The following is a 26,564-nucleotide window of genomic DNA, read 5'->3' on the forward strand; positions in this document are numbered from 1 at the left end:
AGCGTTTATCGATTTGGTTTGCGCAAAATTTATAGCGTTTTCAAAATAGGGGGTAGTTTTATGGCATTTTTATTAATAATTATTTTTTTACTACTAATGGCGGCGATCAGGGTTTTCTTTCGTGACTGCGACATTATGGCGGACACATCGGACAGTTTTGACACATTTTTGGGACCATTGTCATTTTCACAGCAAAAAGTGCTATAAAAATGCATTGTTTACTGTGAAAATGACAATTGCAGTTTAGGAGTTAACCACTAGGGGGCGCTGTAGGGGTTAAGTGTGACCTCATGTGTGTTTTTAACTGTAGGGGGGCGGGGCTGTACGTGTGACGTCATTGATCGTATTTCCCTATATCAGGGAACAGGCAATCAATGACCGTGCCACTGTGAAGAACGGGGAAGGTGTGTTTACACACAGCTCTCCCCGTTCTTCAGCTCCTGTGACCGATTGCGGGACACTGGCGGCGATCGGGTCCCACGGTCACGGAGCTTCGGACTGGGTCGCGTGCGCGTACCGGCGACCCACGGCTGGGCTCTTAAAGGCGGCGTACCTGTACGTGCCTTTTCCCAGCCGTGCCATTCTGCTGACGTATTTGTGCAGGAGGCGGTCCTTAAGTGGTTAACATTCCTTGTGATGGCAATAAGTGATTGGGGAAAAAAAAAATGAAGGACAGTGTAAAACATTTCAAGTGCCCTCGTCCAAAGGCGAACGCACGCAAACAACGGTCATCCCTCCCATCTAAGGTATCATCACGCACGTCCGATCGTGAGCACTAATTCTAACACCAGACCTCCTGTGTAAATCTGAGGTGATAACCTTTTAAAGCATCGCCTATGGATAGCAAAATGTACTTGGTTGTTGCAGTTGCACAGGCATGCACAATTTTATTGCGTGAAATGTCTGGTATCTATTTACATGGTGTAACATCATCTTTTATATTTTACCAAGGAATTGGGTTATGTATTTTGTTTCCCAAAAAATTGCAAAACCCACCAATTTATTCTCTGCTTTAAAAAAAAGTTATATAATGTTTGGGGGTTCTCGGAAATTTTCTAGCAAAAAATATTTAAACTTGCAGAAAGTGCCAGAAAAGAATGGTCATCAAAGTGATTAAAATCACTTTAGGAAAAAAGTCATGGGGGAGTGCTGTGAATGTGGGTAAGACTGAGTCAAGGACCTGGCTTTAACCACGTTGCCTCTTTGGATGCAGTAAATACACTATATTGTCAAAACTATTGGGACGCCTGCCTTTGCGTGCACATGAACTTTAATGGCATCCCAGTCTTGGTTCATAGGGTTCAATATTGAGTTCGCCCACCCATCATTTGGTGGAGAGGGGATTATGGTAGGGCTGCACGATTCTGGGAAAAATGAGAATCGCGATTCTTTTTGCTTAAAATGAAGATCACGATTCTCTCACGATTCTCAATTTTTTTTTGACTGTGGTAATATTCATTATATTATAAGGGACAGTGGTTGCTGGTATTTTAAGTCCACTCCTCGGAATAACACAGGCCCCCCTTTAATAGAATGACTACAAGGTCTGGGCCTGGCTGGGGTAGTTGACTCTCACTGTGGTCACTGGTGTTCATGATAGATTATGTACATTGTATACACTGCTTAACGCAAGGAAACTCACTCAACTCACTGTGTTTTGGAGACTGTAGTGATGGGTGACACCTGCTGCACACACACACACACACACACACACAGGCTGGTTACCTTCTGCTGCCTCCTGGTCATGTCGGTGGGCTGTTTGGCATTGGAGGGATAGGCGATATCAGTATATGAATGCAGATCGGTATAAATAGAGATCGGTATGAATGATCATCAGATGGCCGCCCGTGCTGCTCGTATCACCGGCTGGAAGAGTTCCCCCCCATGAGTCATCCATCCCAGCTCCCCCTCTCCCGGGGTCCTCCGCCGCACAATCTCTGCCTTTCACGACTACCTGACGCCCCCCGACTACAGAGCCGCCCACGTGTGCGCCAAAGAGCGGGCTGACCCCGCCTCACACTGAGGCATTCCCCATGACGCGCTGATTGGCAGCGGGGCGGGGCCTGTAGCCCGGGCTCGGGGATGCCGCGCTCGGATTGGCTGGCGCACTCTGTACAGTAAGCCGTGTGCTCACGCCGGGCAGGACATCTCATAAGAATCGCCTGTCATCCCGCGGGGAGATCGTGGACGGGGAGAATCGAGATCGCGATTCTCTCCGCGATTAATCGTGCAGCTCTAGATTATGGTGTGGGTTTTTTTTTCAGGGGTTGGCCCCTTAGTTCCAGTGAAGGGAACTCTTAAGGTGTCAGCATACCAAGACATTTTGGACAATTTCATGCTTCCATCTTTGTGGAAACAGTTTGGGGATGGCCCCTTCCTGTTCCCACATGACTGCGCACCAGTGCACAAAGCGAGGTCCATAAAGACGTGGATGAGCGAGTTTGGGGTGGAGGAACTTGACTGGTGTGCACAGAGTCCTGACCTCATCCCAATAGAACACCTTTGGGGTGCATTAGAGCAGAGACTGCGAGCCAGGCCTTCTCATCCACAAACCTTGTGGACAGACTTCCCAGAAGAGATGAAGCTGTGGTGGACCAACCCAATATTGAACCCTAAGGACTAAGACTGGGATGCCGTTAAAGTTCATGTGCGTGTAAAGGCAGGTGTCCCAATACTTCTGACAATATTGTGTATGTCCAGAGGGTTAATGGTTTAGAACAAGCTTGTTAGTAACAAACCATGAGCTTGATACCCCTTTGTTTATTTGACTCCCGACTGTCGTGTAAAAATGTTCCAAGCGTTGCTCAGCCATTCACAGGAAGCCTTGTGTTTTTATTGATGAATGCAAGGCTTCCTGCGACTGGCTGAGCAGGACTCGGTCCGACACAATTTGTTTCCTGGTAGCGGAAGGAAAGTTCCCTCACCGCTACTGCTGCATGCTTTATGTAATTGATGCTATGTATATTTGGTGCAGAGCTGGCAGCGGGTGCCTTTGTTAGTGAAGGAAATTGTTATGGTTACTTCATAACATGGAGGTAAGCTTTGGGGCCTCCAAATTTCACCAGAGAGATTTGAGCCATGTATGGTGGTCTTTAGGCTTTAAATCCAACTAGGTAATAGCTGTGTGAAGAAAGCAGACTGTTATCATTTAGTGGTATGTACAGAATCTGCCTCCGGCAATGCATTTGTTTTCAACTGAATACATTTTTTTTTCTCCTGCAGGATGTGAATTCTTCTACTTTGTTATCCTTTGCCTTCTCTCTGTATTTGATTTCCAGTTTCCTCTGTGTCTCTGCTCCTTGTCCATCTTGTGCCACCTCCATGCGGGATGTCAGACCTTCGGAAGTCTCCGTTTGTAGTAACCTTAGAAATAAACCTGATCCTGGTGGCTCTGACAGCGGTGGGGGTTCTGAGCAGACTGTGGAACCTTTCTTACCCCCAGGCCGTGGTGTAAGTATTTTCTACTGGTCTTGAGGTGTACTTTCTTTATTAAAGCTGAACATTAACAAATAATTAAATACACAGGTGAAATGCATACATGTGAACGATCCTACAAACCCAAATCCAAAAAAGTTGTGTAAAATCTACATAAAAACAGAGTGCAATGATTTGCAAATCTCATAAAAACATATCAAATGTTTAAACGGGGGAAATGTATCATTTTAAAGTGATAATAAATGCAATTTTTTTTAAAAGCAAACGGGTTTATGCTTATCTGCTTTGTGTAATGGTTTTGCACAAAGCAGCCCCAAACCTCTTCTTCATGGGCCCCCCGCCGGCACTCCTGGGTGTGCCATCATAAGAAGCCTTTTCCTGTGGTGGCACACCTGCATGCCAGATCCTGAGTCATGCTGCCTGTTTCTGCCAATGGCTCCCACTGCTGTCTTTGAGCCAGTGAGGAGAGAGAGACAGAGACAGCAGCTCCCTCGGGCACAGCGCTGGATTGAGATCTGGCTCAGGTGCGTATTTAGTGGGGGCTTGAAGGGAGAAAAACATGAGTTTTTTTACCTTAATGCAGAAGAAGTATAAAAGCCATTGTGAAAACGTGTGGAAATAAAGGCCTTTACAACCATTTTAAGAAAAAAAAAATGATAATTTTGAAATTGATGGCAGCAACATGTCTCAAAAAAGTTGGGAAAATGCCAAGTTTGCCACAGTGTAGCATTCCATCTTCTTTTAAGATCACTTTGTAAACATTTGGGAACTGAGGAGAGCAGTTACTGAAGTTTTAAGAGAGGAATGTTAATGTTCTCCCATTCTTGCCTGATGTAGTATTCTAACTGCTCAACTGTCCTGGGCCGCCTTTTTTGTATTTTGCACTTTAACCCCCTGGAAGGATTTACCCCCTTAAAGCGGAGTTCCAACCACAATTAGCATTTTTTGAATGTATGTTCTTTCATCCTGCGTTTTTATAATATAAATCTGGTCACTTACTATTTTACAATCCACCGCCGATCCGCATAGATATTCAAAAAAGATAGTTTATAAAACTATATCTACACCGTTGTCATTTTGCTCGTGGGCATTGTGAAGCCTACAAGCACTTCTTGGATGGGGAGTGATAATTGGACAGCGCACTGAATCCTGGGAAATGATGACACACATTTCCCAGGAGCATTACAGGGAGATGATGTTAGAATCCTAGGTGATTTCAAAGGCGGATTTCGTGGGACCGCATAGCAACTGGCATTTCCAGATGAGTAAAAAAAATATTTTTTTTTAAACTTTTTTAGGTCTAATGAGCACAATAATGAAAAAAAAAATTTGGGATGGAAACTCCACTTTAATGACCAGGCCATTTTTTGCGATATAGCACTGCGCCGCTTTAACTGACAGTTACAAAATGTACATCCTTTTTTTCCCCACAAATAGAGCTTTCTTTCAGTGGTATTTGATCACCTCTGCGTTTTTTGTTTTTTTTACGCTATAAACAAAGAGTGACAATTTTGAAAAAAAAATATATATTTGACCTTTTTGCTATAATGCATATCTAAAAAAAAAAAACACATTTATTCATCAGTTTAGGCCAATATATATATATTCTACATATTTTTGGTAAGAAACAAAACACAATAGGCGTATATTGATTAGTTTGCGCAAAAGTTATCTTGTCTACAAACTATGGGATAGATTTAGGAACTTTTATTTTATTTGTATTTTATTGTTTTACTAGTAATAGCGGCGATCTGCGTTTGTTTTTTGTTTTTTTTTTTGTGGGAATGCGGCGGACAAATCTGACCCCAGAGGACCAGTGGCATTATTATATTGATAATTGCTATAAAAATGCACCGATCAATATAAAAATGACACTGGCATGAAGGGGTTAACACTAGGGGGCAGTCAAGGGGTAAAGTGTGTTCCCTCAGTGTGTTCTAACTTAAGGGGGGGGGTGAGCTACCAGGGACATGACGGAGATCACTGGGAACATCAAGTCCGCCCGACCTGCGGGCATGCTTCGGCAGCGTGCAGTGAGAGCGTACCGCTGGCAGTACGCACCCGCCCTAGCCGTCGTACAGCTACGGAGACTTGTGCAGGAGAGCCGACCTGCTGCTGTATAACGTTGGCGGCTGGTCAGAAAGTGGTTAAGATGCACCAGTCATTTTCAATTGGTGAAAGGTCTGGACTGCTGGGAGACCAATTAGGCACCTGGACTTCTATAAAGTCCTGCTGAAATATGCAGAGCCTTTCCTGAAGAAAACATCTGGGAGGGAGCATATGCTGCTCTAAAACCTGGATATATCTTTCGGCATTGATGTTGCTCATTCCATACACACTAATGCACCCTCATACCATCGGAGATTCAGACTTTTGAACTGAGCGCCGATAGCAAGCTGGAAGGTCTTGTGGCTCTATAGTTCGGAGAATGATGTGCTCACAGTTGCCAAAAATAATCAAATTTCAATTTGTCTGACCCAGTGCTGTGGAGTCAGAGTCGAGGAGTCGGAGGAGATTTTGGGTACCTGGAGTCGGAGTCGGCAAACAATACTCCGACTCCTACTAAATTTAGATTGGAATTAAAAAAAGCAAGTTTAAATGTCCCATTTCACAAAAAGTTATAATTACTGTATTTATTGGCGTATAACACTCACTTTTTTACCCTGAAAATAGAGGGTAAACTGTGCCTGCGTGTTATACGCAGGGGGCTGTGGAATGTTTTTTCCTGAAACCTCCCTCTTAAAGTTAGGGTGCGTGTTATGCACCTGTGCGTGTTATACGCCGATAAATACGGTAATGACTTACTGTAAGAATAAAGACCAATGCATGCAGTGCCTCACGTAACCGCAAAACGAACATGTTAAGTGACCGTGAAGAAGCATGCTTTTCATGTGCTTCACTATATGGCACGCAACGCACAGTTAGGAGCTGCAATACTTATACTTTCCATAGTGTTGTGTTCTGCTGTTACAGGGAACGCAGCGCCCATGGGTAACCTAGCCTCTCACTGATAAGGGATTAAGTAAATATGTTTTTTGCAGGACTAGAGACACTTGTATAAGTGAAGGGACTGGAGGGTCAATAGTTCAAGACTGAAGCTGTAAACCATTGGAAAAACTGCTGTCATTTAGCTAAGGCTATAAAAACACCTGTGGTAATGACATATGTTGCCTTTCTTTCCTTCAAGGAATGTATAAAATACATTTGCATATTAATACAGAGGAGTCGGAGTCGGAAGTACAAAAAACTGAGGAGTCGGAACATTTATCTACCGACTTCACAGCCCTGGTCTGACCACAGAACAGTTTTCCACTTTTAAATGAGCTTTGGCCCAGAGAAGATGGCTGTGTTTCTGGATCAAGTTCAGATATGGCTTCTTTGCATGATAGAGCTTTATTTTGCATTTTAAAGCGGTGGTTCACCCTCAGTAACAACATTATAGCATTAAATTCAGCATAGTAGCGCGAGCTACAGTATGCCTTTATTTTTTTTTTTTTGCCCCGTACTCACTGTGTAATCCTATAGTGAAGATTCCGACTCCCCGTGGGGAATGGGCGTTCCTATCCAGAGGGAAGATGATCGACGGCCGGCTATGGCACGTCACGCTCCCCGAAGATAGCCGGAGTAGGTCTCGGCTCTTCCCGGCGCTATACGGCGCTTGCGCACAGACATCGGAGCTGACTGCGCAGGCGCCGTGAAGAGCAAACACCTATTTCGGCTATTTCCGTGAAGCGTGATGCGCCATAGCCGGCCGTCAATCATGAGCCCACTGAATAGGAACGCCCATTCCCCTGAAACTTTACTACGCGATTACAGAGTGAGAACAGCGCCAAAAAAAAAATATAAAGGCATACTGTAGCTCATGCTACTATGCTGAATGAGATGCTAGAAAAAAAAAAATGTTTTAGTGAGAACCCCCGCTTTAAATGGCACAGCGAACTGTGTTTTTTTTTTTTTTTTAAAGTATTCCTGAGGCCATGTAGCAATGTCCATCACAGAGTCATGGCTGTTTTTAATGCAGTGCCGTCTGAGAAGATCATGGCACCCAATATTATGTTTTCTGCTGTGAAAACATTTTTTACTCAGCAACCCAACTTTTTTGGAATTGGGATTGTATATGCCAAAGCATTTGTAATGCTGTTCAGATACTTTAGTGATTTTTTTGTCTTTATTTCTGTGCGTGTGTTGAGAAAAAATAAATAAAAATTTATTTGATCTTCAGATTTTGTGTTTGCGCACTTACAATGAAATTAAAGGTCTATCGTTTTTATCGTGGGTGTATTTTAAATGATAGAGACAAAATTTCAACCAAATATCCAGAAAAAAAACGCATAAAACAAATGCTATGAATTAATTAGGTTGCCATTTAGTCAGTAAAAAAAGTATTTGATCCCCAAGCAAACTCCTTTCCTGGGGTCCCACGGCGTCTCCTCCCCGCAAGAGCTAACCCCCTGTGGGAAGCTCTCTCCCGAGGGGGTTATCTTGCAGGCGTGCGTGTATGACTCGCCCCCGGCGTGCCACGTCATTGGATTTGATTGACAGCAGTGGGAGCCAATGGCTGCGCTGCTATCAATCTAACCAACGAAGAGCAGGTAAAAAAAAAATGAAATAGCTGCTTTATTAATCCTAGTAAAAGATAGTATCATATATCTCTGTTTCTGTTTTGTCTATGACCCAGTAATTAGCTTGTGGATCTCAATACCAATAGTGTATCCAGATTCCAATCTGTTAAGGCCGTGTTCACACTGGTGTAAATTGGATGTGGGTTTCCCCACATTAAAAATTTGCATGTCAGGAGTCTCTGACCGGATCTTAATGGAGCCGGTTCACACAGCTCCTGGACGGCTGCGGAGTGGTTTGCAGAAGAGTCCTGTGCGTCTTCTGGTCTGTTTTAGGTCTGAATGCAGCCTAAAATTTTGACCAAATTTGAACATGAAACTGTAAACGGGGATGCACCGGACTCCTGCTGCAAGTTGCTCCGCACACACTGTGAACCCAGCCCAAGTGAGGAAGGAATTTTTCCCCTGCTGTAGAAAATGGGCTCATGCTTTGCTGGGGGTTTTCACCTTCTTCTGGATCAGCTGTGGGTATAGGATTATGTAAATGGTTTGTTTGATTTATTTAGATTTATATATATATATCAGGTTTGCCCATTCCTTAGAACATGTGTTTTAGTATTGTGAGAGTCTGTGCAGAAAAACATGTACAGTACATGTTGTGATTTTGTTTTCTTTTACAATTTGATTTAGATTCGATGAAGTATATTATGGCCAGTTTATATCCATGTATATGAAAGGTATATTCTTCTTGGATGACAGTGGACCCCCCTTAGGACACATGATTTTGGCTTTAGGAGGTAAGCAGAATCACTAACAACAATGATGTCAAATCAATGTCGGTATACTAAATAAACTGTAAATAAAGCTTTAAAAAAAAAAAAAGCCTTTTAACCACGTAAGCCCCGAACCATTTTGCTGGTCAAAGACCGGGCCACTTTTTGCGATTCAGCACTGCATCGCTTTAACTGACAATTGCGTGGCCGTGCATCGTGGCTCCCAAACAAAATTGATGTTTTTTCACCTCCACAAATAGAGCTTTCTTTTGGTGGTATTTGATCACCTCTGCGGTTTTTATTTTTTGTGCTATAAACAAAAATAGAGCGTCAATTTAAAAAAAAAAATAATATTTTTTACTTTTTGCTATAATTAATATCCCCAAAAAATATCTAAAAAAATGTTTTTCCTCAGTTTAGGCGATTTGTAATTTTCTACATATTTTTGATAAAAAAAAATTGCAATAAACGTTTATTGATCGGTTTGCACAAAAGTTATAGGGCCAGATTCAGGTACAATTGCGGCGGCGCAACGTAACCCGTTTAAGTTACACCACCGCAAGTTTTCAGTGTAAGTGCCTGATCCACAAAGCAGTTACCTGTAAACTTGCGGCGGTGTATCGTAAACACGTCCGGCGCAAGCCCGCCCAATTCAAATGGGGTGTGTACCATTTAAATTAAGCGCGCTCCCGCGCCGGACGTACTGCGCATGCTCAGTTTTGAAATTCCCGCCGTGCTTTGCGCGATGTGACATAATTTTTTTGAACGGCGCCGTGAGTTACGGCGTTTTGTATTCCTGGACGTCTTACGCAAAAAAAAAAATTGAAATTCGAAGCGGGAACGACGGCCATACTTTAACATGGCTTGTGTAAAGTTAAGGCATGTAAAATCATGACTAACTTTGTGACCGGAAAAAATTACTAGCGACGACGTAACGAACACGAAAACCGTCGTGGATCGCTGTAAATGCTCATTGGCATACCCAACGCAGGAAAACGACGCGAACTCCACCCAGCGGCGGCTGAAGTATTGCATCCTAAGATCCGACGGTGTAAGTCAATTACATCTGTCGGATCTTAGGGCTATCTATGCGGAACTGATTCTATGAATCAGCCGCATAGATACGACAAGAGATACGACGGTGTATCAGGAGATACGCCGTCGTATCTCTTCTGTGAATCTGGCCCATAGCGTTTACAAATTAAGGGAAAGTTTTATGGCATTTTTATTAATATTTTTTTTTTTTTTACTAGTAACTGTGGCGCTCAGCGATTTTTATCGTGACTGTGACACATCAGACAATTTTGGGACCATTGTCATTTTTACAGCAATCAGTGCTATAAAAATGCACTGATTGCTGTGAACACTGGCAGTGAAGGGGTTAACCACTAGGTGGCGCTGTCGGGGTTAAGTGTGCCTAGGGATGTGTTCTAACTGTAGGAGGTATGGGCTGTGTGTGACAAGACAGTGATCACCGCTTCCGATTACAGGAAACGATGATTAGTGTCATTGTCACTAGGCAGAGCGGGGAGATGCTCATCGGCACCTTTACATTCTTCCTCACCGTGAGACGATCACGGAGCTCGCGGCGGGCACCGACCACAATGCCGCTACCTTAAAGGGAATGTATATAGATGTCCTTCTGCCCAGGAGTGCCATTCTGTCAACGTATAAATGCGTGCGGCGGGCGGCAAGTGGTTAAAGACCATTAAAAGTGTTGTAGAGGCTGAAGGTTTTTTACCTTCCTGCATGTTATAATTCAAAAAAAAAAAACTTATGTGTGTTACTTCCCCACCAAATACTCACCTGAGCGCCCTCTCAATCCAACGATGTGCATGAGAGCCTCGGCTGTCCAGGGATTGCCTCTCCTCATTCGGCTGAGACAGCAGCGGGAGCTATTGGCTCCCACTGTCAGTCACAGCCAGTGAGCCAATGAGGAGAGAACAGGGGGGGGGTGAGAGCGTCTTATGGATGCAGGGCTCAGGAGCAGGCATTCACCAGTGCCTCTTTAGCAAATGACTTGCTATTGGGGGCACACGTCAATGGGGAAGGAGCCAGGAGCACCAGTAAGGGACCTGAGAAGAGGAGGATCTGGGCTGCTCTGTGCAAACTATTACACAGAGCAGGTAAGTATAGCATGTTTTTTTTTTTTTGTTTGTTTTTTAAGTCGAACTTTCAATATCCCTTTAACCACTTAAGGACCCCCCACTGTATATATACGTCCTCTTTTTAAACATGGATATCTCAGTAACGGCAGCAGCTGCTGCCACAACTGAGATATCCATGTTTTCAGCGGGCGGCCGTGTAAACGATAACGGCGGTCTCCGCGGCGGATTCGCCGCGAGATCGCCGTTATCGGTGGCGGGAGAGGGGCCCCCCCCCCTCCCGCCGCTTTTCCGCGCCCTCCGCCGCTTACCGGAGCCGTCGGTAGCGGCGGAGGAGATCCGATGCTGCCGCCTGGAGAGTGAGGACTTGAGTGAGGGCAAGATGGCCCCCACCCGTCCTCGTAGCTCTGCTGGGCGGAAGTGACGTCAAAACGTCAGTCCCGCCCAGCCTCTTAAAGAGACCATTTTTTTTCTGTCATTTTTTTAAATGACAAATTTTCCTTTTTTTTTTTTTTTTTTTTTGCATTTAAGCCTAAATATGAGATCTGAGGTCTTTTTGACCCCAGATCTCATATTTAAGAGGACCTGTCATGCTTTTTTCTATTACAAGGGATGTTTACATTCCTTGTAATAGGAATAAAAGTGATCATTTTTTTTTTTTTTTTTTATATTTTAGTGTAAAAAATAATAAAATCAATAAAATTAAATAAGAAAACAAAAAAAAAAATTTTTTAAAGCGCCCCGTCCTGACGAGCTCGCGCGCAGAAGCGAACGCATACGCGAGTAGCGCCCGCATATGAAAACGGTGTTCAAATCACACAAGTGAGGTATCGCCGCGATCGTTAGAGCGAGAGCAATAATTATAGCCCTAGAGCTACTCTGTAGCTCAAAAAATGCAACTTATAGAATTTTTTAAACGTCGCCTATCTAGATTTTTAAGGGTAAAAGTTTGACGCCATGCCACGAGCGGGCGCAATTTTAAAGCGTGACATGTTGGGTATCATTTTACTCGGCGTAACATTATCTTTCACAATATATAAAAAAATTGGGCCAAATTTATTGTTGTCTTATTTTTTAATTCAAAAAAGTGAATTTTTTCCAAAAAAAGTGCGCTTGTAAGACTGCTGCGCAAATACGGTGTGACAAAAAGTATTGCGATGACCGCCATTTTATTCTCTAGGGTGTTAGAAAAAAAAATATATAATGTTTGGGGGTTTTAAGTAATTTTCTAGCAGAAAAAACTGTTTTAGTCTTGCAAACACCAAATCTGAAAAACACCTGAGGTCTTTAAGTGGTTAATAATGCTCATCAGTCCTGCCTCCATTGCACACTGTGGTTCCACCTGCTGGGCTCTATATCGCTAGTGAGCCCTGCCAGCCATGAAGGGACACAGTAGCCACATAGGGGCCTGCAACCAAAACCACAGATGGCATAGTGTACAAGCGGTGGCCCCTAGGTATGTAAGAAAGTGAAAATTCCTTTTACCGGCGCAGAATTAGTAATTGTGCTTGTTTATTTTTATGGTGACAGAGTTTTCTGTGCTGCAGCTGCTCACCGTTCCCTCCTCCCTGTGACAGCAGTACAGGGAGAAGTTTTCCGTACCAGCTGTCACTATTTGAAAACAGCGGGGCTCCACCTCTACATCATTTTATTCACACAGCTCTGTGTGTCTGAGTGAGCTACAAGCCCCGATATCCTTTGTGGCTGTAGGCTTGTAGTTCTCAATGAACTACCACAGCGCTGTGGAACTCTGTGGTAGTTCAATATTGAGTCTTCCTGTCAGTGTGAAACTGCATGGCCATACGACTGACAGTGTGCAGGAGACCTGCATGGCATCAGCGAATTGATGATCACTAGTGCAACAATGCTTTTCAGGGTCCTAAAAAAAAAATTGTAAACTTTTATTTTTTATTTTTTTAGCCTGCAAAAAATTTACTATTATTCTTTTTTTTTTTGACCCGGATTCACAGAGAACAGGCGCACATTACGCTGCCGTAGCGCATCTCAATGTACGCTATGCCGACGCAGCGCAGAGAGGCAAGCATGGAATTCAGGAAGCCAGTGCTCCCAAAGCTGCGTCGGCGAGGCATAGATTTCGAAGGCGCAGGCCGGCGTAGGTGGAAGTGGGCTTGCCCCATGCAAAGCCATGCAAATGAGGCGTGACCCCATGCAAATGATGGTTTCAGAGCCAGACAAGTACGTTAAACAAACTGTGCACGCGTCGTGTCGTGGACGCATCCCCGTGCGAATGCTCATAACCACGTCGGAACAACTACCTAAGATACGCCGGATCACTGCCTATGCCATGAACATAATCTACGCCCATCCAGACACAGGTCCAACGTAAACTACGTAAAAACCTTTACATGTCTGCTGCTGAGTTACACCTCAATTATGGGGCTTAACTTACGCCGGATGTACAACTTACGCGCACCTCTCGTAGCCTGCGTCGGGCGGGCGCAGGTTCGTGAATCGCCGTATTTTCCTCATTTGCATATTTGAATGGCTAATCAATGGCAGCGCCACCATGCGGCCAGCGTAAATGTGCGCCCACCCCACGCCAGGCGTAGGCAATGTACGTCGGCGGGATTAAGCCTGTTTTTAGGCGTATCTTAGTTTGTGGGTACGGCGCATATTTGCACTTACGCGGCGTATCTGGAGATACGTCGGCGCAAGTGCTTTGTGAATCCGGGCCATTATATTCACTTTCACATGGACACAGACAAACACAGGGATTTCTTCAGAATAACAAAAGGTAGGAATCTGCAACAAAGTTTGTTAAAGTCCTTATGCCGTACATAGATCACTCAGAGGGGAATGTTTTTTACTCAACAAAAGTGAAGTTACTCTTTAATGAATTAGATTTTATTCCTGCCATGAAATCGTAGTCTGTGTGAGTTGAAATGATTCAGAATTTTTCTACTTTTTTTTGTTTCCAATATTTTTATTAACATTTTTACCAATACAATATCAACATTTGCCATTGTAATGAAAAACAATTGTACATTAACAAGTCGCAGAAGGTTCAGTTACATAACTGTTAAACCCATATGCACTTGAGTTTTTCTACCTTTTTTAACAGTTTATTTTATTTTCAACAGGATATCTGAGCGGTTTTGATGGTAACTTCATGTGGAACAGAATTGGAGCAGGTAGGATGCAAGGCACAATAGTCCAGCAATGGTAACTAGAACCCTTTTCCCCTCTGGTATCCCAGTGTGTCTTGATATTTGTGCGATGACACACGTTGTCACAACAGTGACATTTTCACAAGTTTGTGATTGCTAAACTTCTGAACTGCATTGCACCTGCTTTCATTAGCATTTGATGCGTATGTCATCAAGAACATCTGACTTGAAGAACTGCAGTCTTCTAACGTAATTTGTAATAAAAACATCTTTGCCATTCTGTTGCTTACCTTCAACCACTTTGCATATTATTTTATATATACTGTACTTGCCAAATCTCCCTCCACTAAGTCTGGCTGCATACATTTTAACTGTGGGCAGCTGAAGCTGTTGCCTGTTCACTTCCTGGATTTACACAGACACACAGAGGCACACCTCCAGCTCTGCAGCTCTGATTGGCCTTTTTATGACTCACCACCCCTCCCTTCTTGGCAAATGTTCATGAGAGAGAGAGCTGTGCATGATGTCATAAGCCTAGGCTTTTTTTTTCCAGACAAGAAAGGAAGCGAACTGTATAAGGTATTTACTGGCAGAAAAAAACATTTACTTTACAAAGTTAATACAACAAGGGCAGAAGATTTAATAGATGAAAAAGTGACTAAAGGTCCACTTTAACCACTTAAGACCCGGACCATTATACAGGTTAAGGACCTTGCCCCTTTTTGCGATTCGCCACTGCGTCGCTTTAACTGACAATTGCGCGGTCGTGCGACAAGGCTCCCAAAAAAAAATTGGCATCCTTTTTTTCCCACAAATAGAGCTTTCTTTTGGTGGTATTTGATCACCTCTGCGTTTTTTTTATTTTTTGCGCTATAAACAAAAAAAGAGCGGCCTTTTTTAAAAACTAATCTATATTTTTTACTTTTTGCTATAATAAATATCCCCCAAAAATATATATATATAAAAATAAATTTTCCTCAGTTTAGGCCAATACGTATTCTTCTACCTATTTTTGGTAAAAAAAATCGCAATAAGCGTTTATCAGTTGGTTTGCGCAAAATTTATAGCGTTTACAAAATAGGGGATAGTTTTATTGCATTTTTATAATTTTTTTTTTTTTTACTACTAATGGCGGCGATCAAAAATTTTATTTTTTTTTCTTGACTGCGACATTATGGCGGACACATTTCGGACAATTTTGACATTTTTAAAATGCATTGTTTACTGTGAAAATGACAATTGCAGTTTGGGAGTTAACCACAGGGGGCGCTGGTGGGGTTATGTGTGACCTCATGTGTGTTTACAACTGTAGGGGGGTGTGGCTGTAGGTGTGACGTCATCGATTGTGTATCCCTATAAAAGGGATCACACGATCGATGACGCCGCCACAGTGAAGAACGGGGAAGCCGTGTTTACACACAGCTTTCCACATTCTTCAGCTCCGGGGACCGATCGCAGGACTCACGGCTAGGTACTAGCACATTACGTACCTATACGTGCATGTGCCCAGGAAGTGTCCACAACAGAGAGGAATTACAGCAACATCAAAGCAAAAACGAACAATGAGGACATGAAACCAGGACTGCAGTAAGGTAAAGGAAGCTATTTAGCTTAAAAAAAATCCTTTAGTGTCCCTTTAAGTGGTTAAATGACTTTTTTTCCTTCAGAAATGACACTTTGTGCAGAGACAGTTCTAACTACGGGAAACATGCACTATTTCACATGCTTACTTTACAGCCCCCCTAGGTACAAAATTTAAAGGGATATTTCACTTTTATTGTTTCACTTTAAGCATTATTAAATTCACTGCTCCCAAAAAAACGTGAGTTTTTAAAAAAAAAAATTGCATTGATACATGTCCCCTGGGGCAGGACCCAGGTCCCCAAACACTTTTTAGGACAATAACTTGCATATTAGCCTTTAAAATGATCACTTTAGATTTCTCCCATAGACTTTAACAGGGTGTTCCGCGGCTTTTCGAATTCGCTGCGAACACCCCAAATTGTTTGTTGTTCGCCGAACAGGCAATGTTCGAGTCGAACATGAGTTCGACTTGAACTCGAAGCTCATCCCTAGTCATCATAGGTAAACCTCCAACTATGAGAGACAAAATGTGGAAACAAATCCAGACAATCACATTGTCTGATTTGGAAATAATTTATTTGCAAATTATGGTGGAAAATAAGTATTTGGTCTCCTCTACAAACAAGCAAGATTTCTGGCTCTCACAGACCTGTATCTTCTTCTTTAAGGTCGCGTACACACGATCAGTCCATCCGATGAGAACGGTCCGAAGGACCGTTCTCATTGGTTAACCGAGGAACCTGACTGATGGTCCGTCGCTCCTACACACCATTGGTTAAAAAAAACAATTGTGTCAGAACGCGGTGACGTAAAACACAACGACGTGCTGAAAAAAACGAAGTTCAATGCTTCCAAGCATGCGTCGACTTGATTCAGAGCATGCGCAGGTTTTTAACCGATGCTTTTGCATACTAACGCTCGGTTTTGACCTATCGGTTAGGCGTCCATCGGTTAAATTTTAAGTTCTCATTTTTTGGACCGAAGGTTAACTGACCGATGGGGCCCACACACGATCGGTTTGGACCGATGAAAAGGTCCTTCGGTCCGTTTTCATTGGTTTTGACCGATCGTGTGTACGCAGCCTAAGAGGCTCCTCTGTCCTCCACTTCTTACCTGTATTAATGGCACCTGTTTGAACTTGTTATCCGTATAAAAAGACACCTGTCCACAACCTCCAAACAGTCACACTCCAAACTCCACTATGGTGAAGACCAAAGAGCTGTCGAGAGACACCAAAAAAATTGTAGACCTGCACCAGGCTGGGAAGACTGAATCTGCAATAGGCAAGCAGCTTGGTGTGAAGAAATCAACTGTGGGAGCAAAAATTTGAAAATGGAAGACATACAAGACCACTGATAATCTCCCTCGATCTGGGGCTCCACGCAAGATCTCACCCCGTGGGGTCAAAATGATCACAAGAACAGTGAGCAAAAATCCCAAAACCACACTGGGGGACCTAGTGAATGACCTGCAGAGAGCTGGAACCAACGTAACAAAGGCTAACATCGGTAACACACTACGCCGACAGGGACTCAGATCCTGCAGTGCCAGATGTGTCAGCCTGCTTAAGCCAGTACATGTCCGGGCCCGTCTGAGGTTTGCTAGAGAGCATTTGGATGATCCAGAAGAGGATTGGGAGAATGTCATATGGTCAGATAAAACCAAAGTAGAACTGTTTGGTAGAAACACAACTGGTCGTGTTTGGAGGAGAGAGAATGCTGAGTTGCAACCAAAGAACATCATACCTTCTGTGAAGCATGGGGGGTGGCAACATCATGCTTTGGGCTGTTTCTCTGCAAAGGGAACAGGACAGCTGATCCTTGTACATAAAAGAATGAATGGGGCCATGTATCGTGAGATTTTGAGTGCAAACCTCCTCGCATCAGCAAGGGCATTGAAGATGAAACGTGGCTGGGTCTTTCAGCATGACAATGATCCCAAACACACCGCCCGGGCAACAAAGGAGTGGCTTCGTAAGAAGCATTTTAAGGTCCTGGAGTGGCCTAGCCAGTCTCCAGATCTCAACCCCATAGAAAACCTTTGGAGGAAGTTGAAAGTTTGTGTTGCCCAGCGACAGCCCCAAAACATCTCTGCTCTAGAGGAGATCTGCATGGAGGAATGGGCCAACATACCAGCAACAGTGTGTGACAACCTTGTGAAGACTTACAGAAAACATTTGACCCCTGTCATTGCCAACAAAGGATACATAACAAAGTATTAAAGCGGTGGTTCACCCTAAAAACGACTTTCCACTATTACACTGCCCCCCCGCATTACAATACGATTATGCCTTTAATTTTTTTTTTGCTGCTGTACATACCTGGGTACAGCTATTCACCGTGTCCTCCGGGTTGCGAGTCCCGCGGGAGTGGGCGTTCCTAACATGGCGGTGATTGACGCTTTGACTAAAAAACGAGCTCCCCCCGTCGCGTAAGCAGCGTCACGATTGGCGGAAGGAGCCGAACGGCGAGTCGGCGCTATACTGCGCCTGCGCATCGCCGTTCGGCTCCTTTCGCCAGTCGTGACGCGGCTTACGCGACGGGGGGGAGCTCATTTTTTAGTCGAAACGTCAATCACCGCCATGTTAGGAACGCCCACTCCCGCGGGACTCGCAACCCGGAGGACACGGTGAATAGCTGTACCCAGGTATGTACAGCAGCAAAAAAAAAATTAAAGGCATAATCGTATTGTAATGCGGGGGGGCAGTGTAATAGGGGAAAGTCGTTTTTAGGGTGAACCACCGCTTTAAGTATTTTTTTCACCAAAAATATGTAGAAGAATACGTATTGGCCTAAACTGAGGAAACATTTTTTTTTTTCTTAATTGTCGCTCTCCTTTTGTTTATTGCACAAAAAACAAAAACCACAGAGGTGATCAAATACCACCAAAAGAAAGCTCTATTTGTGTGGGGAAAAAGGACGTAATTTTTTGGGCGCAACATCGCACAACTGTGTAATTGTCAGTTAAAACAATGTAGTGCCGTATCGCCAAAAAAATGGCCTGGTCATGGAGCAGCCAAATCTTCCGGGGCTGAAGTGGTTAATGAGTTAAATAAGTATTTGACCCCTTTGCAAAACATGACTTGGTGGCAAAACCCTTGTTGGCAATCACATAGGTCAGACGTTTATTGTAGTTGGCCACCAGCTTTGCACACATCTTAGGAGGGATTTTGTCCCACTCCTCCTTGTAGATCCTCTCCAAGTCACTAAGGATTTGAGGCTGACATTTGGTAACTCGAACTTTCAGCTCCCACCACATATTTTGTCTGTCTAGGCCACTCTAGGAGCTTAACCACTTCCATACCGGGCCATAGTAAAATGACGCCGGCAGGAACATCTCCTCCTCCAAAATGGACATCATATGACGTCCTCCGGTTCTCGCAACTCCTGCGGGCCCAAAAGTTTTGCCTATAGTTCTACTTGAATTATCTGACTATTCCACTTTAAGCTTTGAATGGAAAATATAGAAGCTAACTGATTGCCATGAACATCTGCTCCAGCTTCTGGCTACTCCAGTATTTGTAACTTCCCCTCCCTGTGTGTGGAAATATCTTGCCAAACCAAGAAAATTACACCTAGTGGTTGGTAAGACTTGTTGATATTACTCAAGAATATTCATTTTTAAATGTTCTAATTTTTTCCTAACAAATGTATTGTATTTTAATGCTATTGGTTAGTGCTGAGTAGTGTAATCTCAAGTCCAGGAGTGATTTGGCTTTAGGATTTAGTGCTGAACCACAGCTACAGTACAACTGACAGGCAGCTGTTATACCAATAAACGCTGCTGCGTCTGGGTGCCATTTTAGGACCGCCGAGAAGATTTCAACTTGCTTGCTGTTCTTGTGACTAGTACCATGAAATGTCTGTCTTCATACTACTTTAACTTTCACTAAGACCCCTTTTACACTGGGAGCGTTTTGCAGGCGCTATAGCCTTAAAAATAGTGCCTGCAAAATGCCCTAAAACAGCTGCTCCATTCATTCCAGTGTGAAAGCCAGAGGGCTTTCACACTGGAGCGGTGCGCTGGCAGGGCGTCAGAAAAAGTCCTGCCAGCAGCTTCTTTGGAGCGGTGAACTCACCGCTCCTAATGCGCTCCTGCCCATTGAAATCAATGGACAGTGCCACCGTACCGCCGGCAAAACTCTGCTGTAGCAGCGCTTTGCGGGGCGGTTTTAACCCTTTTTCGGCCGCTAGCACGGGGGTAAAACCACTCCCGCTAGTGGCCCGGAAAAGCTTCGCAAATCTGACGGTAAAGCGACACGTTTTACCGCCGGCGCTCGGGGCAGCTCGATGTGAAAGGGCTCTAAAAGAAAGCAGCTTCTGCCATGGTTTCTAATTGCAAGACTTATAATACACTGCAAATCCTGTGTCATGGCAAGCCCCCTCTATTAAATTCTTGCTTGTAAAATAAAAGTAGTCTACACATTAAGACCTATATAAGAGGAAAAACTGTTTAAATGATAAACCAAAACCGTAATGGCCTCTCTTAGAAACCTGACAATGTTTTTCTCTTCTGTAGCATCTGTATACTGCACTAATGTGTTTTTACTGTTTTCCTTGCAGAATATGCCAGCAATGTCCCTGTTTGGGCCCTTCGCCTACTGCCAGCTGTGTCCGGAGGACTGTGTGTTCCGCTGGCCTATCAGATAGTACTGGAGCTTGGATTCTCTACGCTGGCAGGACTGATAGCTGCTCTTTTGGTTTTGTTTGGTGAGCTTTACTTTTATTTTTATGGTCTGTCATTTTATTTGATGTAAACAGAGCAGAGTGCGCAGACGAAATGTAACAAGTAACACAACATTAATTGGTAAAAGACAACATCACACATTTAGTAAAATCCAGAAAGCTGGATATAGTTCTCAGATGGCTTTCACAATCGGGAGAGATGCCTGGAGGGCTGCCAGTATGGATACCCTGGTAGTGGTCCTGATGTTTTCTGTAGTCAGAATGAGAGCAAGGGGGCACCAGTCTAAGTGCAGTAAGCTAGAAGAATGGAAACCGCTCACAAAACTGTCAACTCGCTTCAATTGTGTAGGATGGGGATATGCAATTAGCGGACCTCCAGCTGTTGCAGAACTACAATTCCCATGAGGCATAGCAAGACTCTGACAGCCACAAGCATGACACCCAGAGGCAGAGGCATGATGGGACTTGTAGTTTTGCAACAACTGGAGGTCTGCTAATTGCATATCCCTGGTGTAGGAATTCACATGAATGGTATGCTAAGGTGCCAGTCATAGCAGGGTTCTAGTTAGGATCCCAGGAGAGTGCTGCCGCTGTGTGGATGGAGTTAGGTAGCCAGAGTAACCCAGGCAACCTTCGGAGGAAGCAGCATGTAAGCTCTGTGGTGCGCAGGTGCCAACAGGAAGTGATGAAACAAGATTTGATGTTCAAGGCGGCATAGCCACACACCCTTATTCTTCTGTCTGGCACCCCCTTGCTGTCTCCCTGACTACAGGAAACATCCTACCAGGGTATCCATACTGACAGCCCTCCAGGCATCTCTCTTGGTTGTGAAAGCCATCTGAGAACTATGTCAAGCATCAATTGTCTTTTTTCCAATAAATGTCACGTTGCCCGCTACACTTGGTCTGCGCACTCTGTTCTGTTAGGTTGTCTACCTAGAGATGGCTCCAGTCTTCTAGAAATGCTGCGTCAAGTGTGCTGGTGTTGGATCCATTTACGAAATCAAAGGACCCTTCCTGTGCACTATCCACCCAAACTGTCCTCCCAGTTCACTTAGTTTGATCCTGCCCAGTGTACGCCTATGTAGCACCATATTGACTATCCTTTCCACTTCTCTAAATATCTGAATTACTGTAGCTTATAAAAACCTAACAGTGTAGAGGCAGGGAAAAGTTATTTAGCAAGTAAGGATAAGACTCCAAGCATGGTCCTTAGATCATATAGAAGTTGGGCTTGCTGCTAGATCATAAGTGTGTGGTTGAGGACCGCAGTCCAATTTCTGTACAGAGAAGCACTTTGATCTGACAGGTAAATGTGCAGGAATTTAAAAATGTTTCCTTATGCTGTGTTCTAGAAAATGCTCTAATCACCCAATCACGACTGATCCTGCTGGAACCTGTCCTCATCTTCTTCATTCTTCTGACTTTCCTGTCATACCTCAAGTTTCAGAGTTACCAGCAGATCAGGTGAGCAAAAGAAGATAACTACCTACCTTAAAGTTAACCTGTTCTCTGATCATACACACTTAAGTATTTATGTAATCTGAACAGTAAACAAACTTTAAAACAAGTCCTCATTCATCTCTGTTTGTCTCTGTAAGCATTATGAAGAAATTAGTTATATGTAACTGAATTTTTTTTTATATTGAAGCTTACCAATTCATAGTTGTGATGGTTGCATTCATTTTTTGTTCTATTAGAATTTTTACCTTGAAGTGGTTCTAAAGCCTGAACATTTTTTACCTTAATGCATTCTTTGTACAGAACGCCTCCAGGTTGTCATAGTGCATTATACAGAAAATTACAGAGCTGCAGATTGAACATTTTTATAACAATCACTTAAAATATGACTTTTATTTGCTATTTTGTCCCCCTGAAAGTGAAGTTAAGCTGTAACTGACCAAGTTATCTAAGCAAAAGTGTCAGTTAGAGGGTTAGGACAAAACATTTGAAGAAGTTCTATGGTCACAGCATACACTTTTTCATTTTATCAGCAACGTTATCACAATACCAACAATAGCTATTTTTGATAATTTAATAAAAGCTTACTTAAAGTGGTTGTAAACTCCTCTTTTTGACTTTTACCTACAGGTTAGCCTATTATAAGGCTTACCTGTAGGTATAAAGAATATCTCCTAAACCTGTACAGTTTAGAAGATATTCCCCTTGCAATGCGCCACTGATTACAGCGGTGCATGCGCAGGGGGGATCCTCGGCTAAAGGGCCGGCCGCCGCCGGCCCTTGCCGGAATTAAATCTCCCGCGCGCATGCGCGGGAGTGACGACATCGCCGCCCTAGCCAATCACAGCGCTGGAGCGGCGATACCCGGAAGACACGCCGGAGCAAGATGACATCTCGCTCGGCGTGGACCAGGTAAGTTCCCTACACCTCGTTTTAAGGTAAGTATTTCATAATGAGCTAGTATGCGGTGCATACTAGCTCATTATGGCTTTAACTTTTCAGGTGTAAAAAAATAAATAAAATAAAAAATGCGGGTATACAACCACTTTAAGAGAAGTAATGCCAAAGCTTTTTTTGTCCATACTTGTCTTCTTCCTTTTGCACTCCTGTGACCCAGAATCGGTGACAGGAGGCTTGGAGGCAACATATTGCCACCTCACCTCTCAAAAATGCCTCTGAAATGAGATCTGAGAGTGGATCGCCTTCAGAGCAGATACAGTCCTTGCTGCTGCAGGGGTGACAAACTGGCGGCCCGCCAGAGGTTGTGGAACTAAAAGTCCCATCATGCCTCTACCTGTGGGAGTCATACTTGTAACTGTCAGCCTTGCAATGCCTCATGGGACTTGTAGTTCCGCAACAGCTGGAGGGCCGCCAGTTTGACATCTGTGCGCGAGTGCAATTGAGCCCCAAAAACAACTGTAGGAATTTACAGTAACGTTTCAAATCTTTTAGTGATTGGATTTAGGTATACTTTAAATAGCTGAGGCCATAGGATACATAGATAAACTATACTGATGTTTTCCTCTTTCCAGTCCGTTTTCCATGTCCTGGTGGTTCTGGCTGGTTTTGACTGGTGTTTCCTGCTCATTTGCTGTGGGGTAGGTTGTATTTTGAGTTTACCTTTCTCGTACCTTTCCCTTGTATGATCCTCCTCTAACGCTCATCTCCTGCTCTCAGGGTGAAGTATATGGGTCTCTTCACTTATCTTCTGATTCTCGGGATAGCTGTAGTCCATAGCTGGCAGCTGATTGGTGACCGCAAACTCTCCAATGTATGTACTTGTCTTATCAGCGCAGTGACTGTGTGACCAGCAATTCCTTCATCTCTGCTCTCTCTCTCTTGCAGATGTTAGTGGCGTTTCACTTGGGAGCACGCTGCTTGGCTCTTCTGCTTGTACCTGCAGCTCTTTACCTGGGAACCTTCTATATACACCTATCCATACTGACTCACTCCGGGCCCCATGATCACATTATGAGCAGTGCATTCCAAGCTAGTCTGGAGGTAGATGTTGATTTACAATTCTAGACCAACCTTACTCAGCCAGGGTTGCTAGGGGATCCTGGAACTATGAACAATTTCTGCCTCTCGTGTGTATATATATATATATATAAGTGCTGTCAAACGATTAAAATTTTTAATCGCGATTAATGTCATAGTTAACTCACGATTAATTCGTCATAAATTTTGGTCGCTGTTTTCTAGCTGATCTAAAACCATTTTTGACATAAAGGGACACTTTTGGACAATCTACAGTTTTCAGGCAGAAAGAACAGTTTTTATTATATAAAAGTACATGTAGGACACTGGGCAGACCACTAGGGACAAGGGGGGTGTGTATTTTTTACATACAGTACTGTAATCTATAAGATTACAGTATACTGTGTGTATTGTGTTTGTTTACTTTTTTGAATTTGGCGCCGTTCTCCGCTCCCGTGCGTTGTAACGTCGCAGGGAACGGAGATCGGCGGCACACAGACACTGTGAATCGAGCGAGGAGGACCCGCTCGATCACACAGCGGGGTGGCATCGCTGGATCCAGGGACAAGGTGAGTAACTTTCCTGTGAATCCAGCGAGAAGGTAAGCCGCGCCGCTGCACACTCTGCACACTCTGCACACTCTGCACGTCCACCCCGAGCGTTAATCGCGCGATAAAAAAATTGACGGCGTTAACATGGGTTTGCGTTAACGCCGTTAATATCGCGTTTAACGCACAGCACTATATATATATATATATATATATATATATATATATATATATATATATATATATATATATAGAGCCACTGCCATGAGAGATCTTTTTAGCCCACTGCCATGAGAGATCTTTTTAGCCATCTGTAAGGGGAGCATTTCAAAGGCCAGCAATGTAGGTAGCATTCTTGCCACTGACCACCACTCAATTGTACAGTGAGCTGTAGATCTAGTAAGTATTGGCAGGGGTTTCCTTTTGGCCGGAACGTTACATCAAGGGTTCCTCCATTTAAAAAAGGGCATAGAAAGGCTGCTGTATAACATAAGCATGTAAACTCTTGTTAGTCTTTCTCATGCGATACACAGGAGCTTTTATCAGGCGCTACTTTTTAGGATGAAAGAACCTAAACGCCAGAGCTACCAAAGCAATGGCCCACTATTTCTTGTGGTGCCTCAATAATGGCCTGCTACTATCTGAGGTTCAAGAGGTAAAAGCAGACACTTAAAGAGCAACGCCAAAAGCAATTTTTGTAGTTTAGGACAGACTGGGGAAGAGTTGGAACCTATTTCAGTTTTTTGTTTGCAGTCTGTGTGCCCATTGGCGTGATTTTTACCCTAACTGGAAGCATGGGGAAAATCTCCCCAGTTGGAACACAGACCAAAACAAAACCATTTTACGTAAAGTGGGGAGGGGGTTAGAACTTCTGTCAGGTTTATTACTGTTTTTCCTGTCCCTTTGACAACTGTAATTTCCTATGATATTTAGCGCCATCTAGTGGCCAATTGCAGCATTATTATTTTTTTGTTTCAAATCAATGAAAAACATTTGACCAGCATCCAATTGCAGAGAACAAATGTACATGCACTTTTACTGGGTGAATTGCTATGCAGATTTTGTTTAGTAAATGCACCCCTAATTAAGTAAGAAATAAAAAAGATTTATTTAAAAAAAAATACACCCCTAATTATCTAGTGTAAAGGCACTTTAACATTTGGGGGTTCTAATGTGACGCCATTCTGACACCGGGGGAGTTTAGAATGAAGCCTTTTGATGACATGCAGTACGTTTATAGACTTTATTTCTAAAATTGGTATTCCTGTTCATTTCTGGTTTCCAGGGAGGTCTGTCACGGATTACCCAGGGGCAGCCACTAGAGGTGGCATTTGGCTCCCAGATTACCCTTCGAAATGGCTTTGGTAAACCAGTGCCTTGCTGGCTGCACTCGCACAAGCACACTTATCCAGTAATGTAAGTATATTATTATTATTAATATTATACAGGAGATATATATATCTCCAACAGTTTGCACAGCGCATGACAATGCAATTCAATACAGGAGGAATCAGAGGGCCTTGCTCGTTGCAGCTTACAATCTAAGATTTATTTTCATAGGAGACGGGGTTAAAACTGAAATGCAAAGTCTAAGTGCAGCGCAATCACATATTACAAACAACAAACAAAGTGAACCAACTGTAATATCAAATATAATAAACAGTGTAAAAAGTCCCATGCATAGAACTGCTGAAGAGGCCCAATAGGAGGTCATAACGCATATGGGTGGGAGGAGCTGAAGCCCGTGATGTCACGACCAGCCATTTGTATCGGCATGGTGAGCTGACTATATGCTAGTTTTTCATATATCCCTGTGAGTGCTTAACCCTGTTCGGTTTTAAAAAAACATTTGGAAGCAGAGAGCACTATGTTTTTTTTCTTTGACATGTCTTAATGATGATCGAGAATAAAGAAGTGAAGTAGCGTGATTCAGGAACAGGAGTAGGAGTGTTTCAGTACCATCTAGAGTGGCGTTCACTAAGGCTATGATTACTTTTTACACTGTTTTTATTATATTTGGTATTACAGTTGGTTCACTTTGTTTGTAATATGTGATTGTGCTGCACTTAGACTTTGCACTTTATGTTTAAGGAGAGTTTGGTGGACACACTCAAAGTGGTGGCAGCAGTCTCAGCCTAGCGTATTAGGCTAATAATATAAGTTAGGTGATTGTGAAGAGCCACCACACACGGATGTATCCAGGACATGGGATACTGCTGTCGCATTCCTTGTAGGAGAGAAAGGACTGGACTGTTGCTCGGTGGTCGAAAGTTCTCTTTTCAGATAAAAGCAAATTTTGCATTTCATTTG

General features: G+C 43.4%; 1 protein-coding gene across 1 annotated transcript in view; it reads left to right on the forward strand.

Annotated features, from left to right (window-relative positions):
• POMT1 (protein O-mannosyltransferase 1) overlaps positions 1-26,564 on the forward strand; it is a 66,271-nt gene that overhangs the window by 7,200 nt on the left and 32,507 nt on the right. The window contains exons 2-10 of the mRNA XM_040324393.1: positions 3,223-3,450; positions 8,685-8,791; positions 13,974-14,024; positions 20,147-20,293; positions 21,624-21,735; positions 23,262-23,327; positions 23,407-23,500; positions 23,575-23,730; positions 25,540-25,670. Of these exons, the coding sequence (XP_040180327.1) occupies positions 3,329-3,450; positions 8,685-8,791; positions 13,974-14,024; positions 20,147-20,293; positions 21,624-21,735; positions 23,262-23,327; positions 23,407-23,500; positions 23,575-23,730; positions 25,540-25,670 (986 nt within the window). The 5' untranslated portion in view covers positions 3,223-3,328. The remainder of the gene's footprint in view (positions 1-3,222; positions 3,451-8,684; positions 8,792-13,973; positions 14,025-20,146; positions 20,294-21,623; positions 21,736-23,261; positions 23,328-23,406; positions 23,501-23,574; positions 23,731-25,539; positions 25,671-26,564) is intronic.

The sequence above is a fragment of the Rana temporaria genome, chromosome 9 (genome assembly GCF_905171775.1).
Source record: "Rana temporaria chromosome 9, aRanTem1.1, whole genome shotgun sequence".
NCBI lineage: Eukaryota > Metazoa > Chordata > Amphibia > Anura > Ranidae > Rana > Rana temporaria.